Consider the following 2593-nt stretch of genomic DNA (forward strand, 5'->3'; position numbering starts at 1 on the left):
ACCCTGGTTATCCAAAACTCGGATAACCTCAGATAAAACTCAGGCATCCTTTCAGCACTAGAGGTGAATGGGGACAAATCTCCCCATTCAAGTCTAGTGCTGATTTGATTGGCTGAGAAAAGAGAAAACCCTAATGACGGCTCAAGCCTCATCAGGGTTTTCCCTTTCCTGCTTTCTTGATTGCTTTCACAGCCCTAGTGAAGCTGTGGCATGTGTTCTGCATCCAAGTACATATGACACAGCTACGCTAGGGCTGCGGGAGCAATCAAGAAAGTGAAGCTGTCAGCATAGTGGAGCTCCGCTCCATGATTGGCTAAGGAAACGGAAACCCTGATGACTCAAGCGTCATCAGGGTTTCCCTTTTCTCAGCCATTCAGCACTAGAGGTAAATGGGGACAAGTCTCCCCATTCAAGTCTAGTGCTGAATGGTTGAGAAAAGGAAACCTCAGTTTATCCAAACAAGTTCATTTATGTCATGTATAGCTGATTATTTTGGGATTGGGGGGTATAAAGGATTAGCCTTTGGGGACACAGACCACACTTAAGGTGATAGGTATAACCTCCCCTAGAGACATGTGAAAAATGCCTACACCTTGGTAATTGATGTTTTTTGTAAAATAAATTGGTAAACATTAGATCTTCGGTCAAAAAAAGTTCCTACAGATAAAATTGATTTTGGGGGAAAAAAATCACCAAAAATGTCTTTGCAGTCATTGATTTAATGAAAATATGAGTGTACACACTAGACACACTTTATGACAGAAGCTGGTATTGAACCCTTTAGCTGATTTTCTTCTGGCATTGTTTAGTGTTGCATCATCAGGACAGACAGTGAAAGGAAATGACCTGAATATGACACACACAGGAAAAAAACAAAAATTTAACTTTTAAACCTGCATCTCTACTTTCTTTGTAGGTGCCAGAGAAGAAGGATGAATTCTTGTTCGGTGACATCTTTAGGAAATATGTTGACGATGACAAAAACTTTTTAAGCCAATCATTCTGCAGTGATGATTAAGTAATCATATGATTGTGTTAGAGGGGCATTTGTAACACGGCAATAAATTATAATTTTGTGAATGTAGAGGGCAAAAGAGGGAAACTTTGTTCAGTGATAGGTTAAAGTATAATGTCAATGTTAATACCTTTTTCTTCTATAACCGGTGGAAATGTAACCAGTGTCAGGATAGTGAAGCACCTGCCAAATTCTTTACAAGCAGTAAAGAAGCTTTACAACAAGCTCTCACTGACCTATGTAGTTGAAAGGCATTGTAGAGCAATTTTAATCTCAAATGTTGCAGAATCTTACTTTTTCTCAGCAGCTCAGTTTACCTTCCCTCCTTCCCAGTGATGATTTCAGACACCAGAGAGTTACACAGGGAGAGAGATGAAATCAGACTTGCATTTTAGGTGTGGGGATAATTTGCACCATGCTGCCTATAGCTACATAAGTAATGAGGGCTTTTTTTAAAGCTTGTATGATTTGTAAAAAATATTAATATTTAAATAGTCATAGCCTGCCTGCATTCTACATCCAGTATTTTCTTGTTAATATTGCCCTGTGGTGATAGGTTTCTGGATTTTTATGATTTTATGGTAACTTTTTTGTATCCATGAAATAGCAATTATGTAAACGTTGAAAAGTGTTGTTCATTTTTTACCTGGTTTTAAAGCCCTCTCCAGTTAAAAGTTAAGCATTAGAATTTTTATTGTCAGGATGTCATAATTTGAATCTGAGGAATGTCAGATAGAAACAGTTACAGATAAATATTGTCAGTGGAGACACACCAAAAGCATTTTTTGCAGAATGAGGGAATGGTTAGAAACTACCCTATGTGCCTACTGAGACTTTACTTCCTGTAAAGGTGACAGGTGTCAGACAAAAGGAAACAGGGATATCTGTCCTACCTTAAAAAGATTTTATCCTATCCAGTCAGTTTTGTTTCATGTGCACCACCTATCTGACAATGAAGAGGCAGCAACACATTATAAACATGATTACAATAAAGAGATAACTCATCAATGTTTTACAGACAGCACAATGCAAAATGCTATATTTCTGATTATTTCAGAATTCTGATCTTCTATATCTGAATATGGCTGTGCAAAAGATTATTAAAAACTTGGACAAATATGTTTAAAAATATAAGTAATGATTTTTAACTAATCACTAGACTCAATGTTTGTTTATATCTGTTGGGGGGGGGGGGGGATTATTCTTTAAAACTATGAATGAAGGCTTACATTACATGCATGTGTGTATATACAATCATGGCCAAAAATATTGGCACCTTTGCATTTATGTCAGAAAATGCATCACTTTTCTCAGAAAATTGTTGCAATTACAATTGATTTGGCATTGACATGTCTATTTCTTTTGTTGGCACTGGAGGAACACAAAAAATCAGAGAAAAGAAACCTGAGACATTCCACACAAAATGTCAAAAATGGCCTGGACAAAATTATTAGCACCCTCAACTAAATACTTGGTAGCACACCCTTTGGAAGAAATACATCTCTTTCCTGGAATTTTGGACCACTCTTCCTTTGCCAGCTGCTCCAGGTCTCTCAGATTTTGAAGGTCTAACTTTTT

At 37.2% G+C, this 2593-nt stretch overlaps 1 protein-coding gene across 6 annotated transcripts in view; it reads left to right on the top strand.

The window, feature by feature from the left end:
* Window positions 1-2360, top strand: part of TTF1 (transcription termination factor 1) — a 27317-nt gene extending 24957 nt beyond the window's left edge. For all 6 annotated transcript variants that reach the window (XM_072431574.1, XM_072431575.1, XM_072431570.1 and 3 more), the window contains exon 13: window positions 917-2360. In XM_072431574.1, coding sequence (XP_072287675.1) covers window positions 917-1018 — 102 coding nt within the window. In that variant the 3' untranslated portion in view covers window positions 1019-2360. The remainder of the gene's footprint in view (window positions 1-916) is intronic.
* Window positions 2361-2593: the final 233 nt, after the last annotated feature.

Source organism: Pyxicephalus adspersus, chromosome Z (assembly GCF_032062135.1).
Source record: "Pyxicephalus adspersus chromosome Z, UCB_Pads_2.0, whole genome shotgun sequence".
Classification (NCBI taxonomy): Eukaryota; Metazoa; Chordata; class Amphibia; order Anura; family Pyxicephalidae; genus Pyxicephalus; species Pyxicephalus adspersus.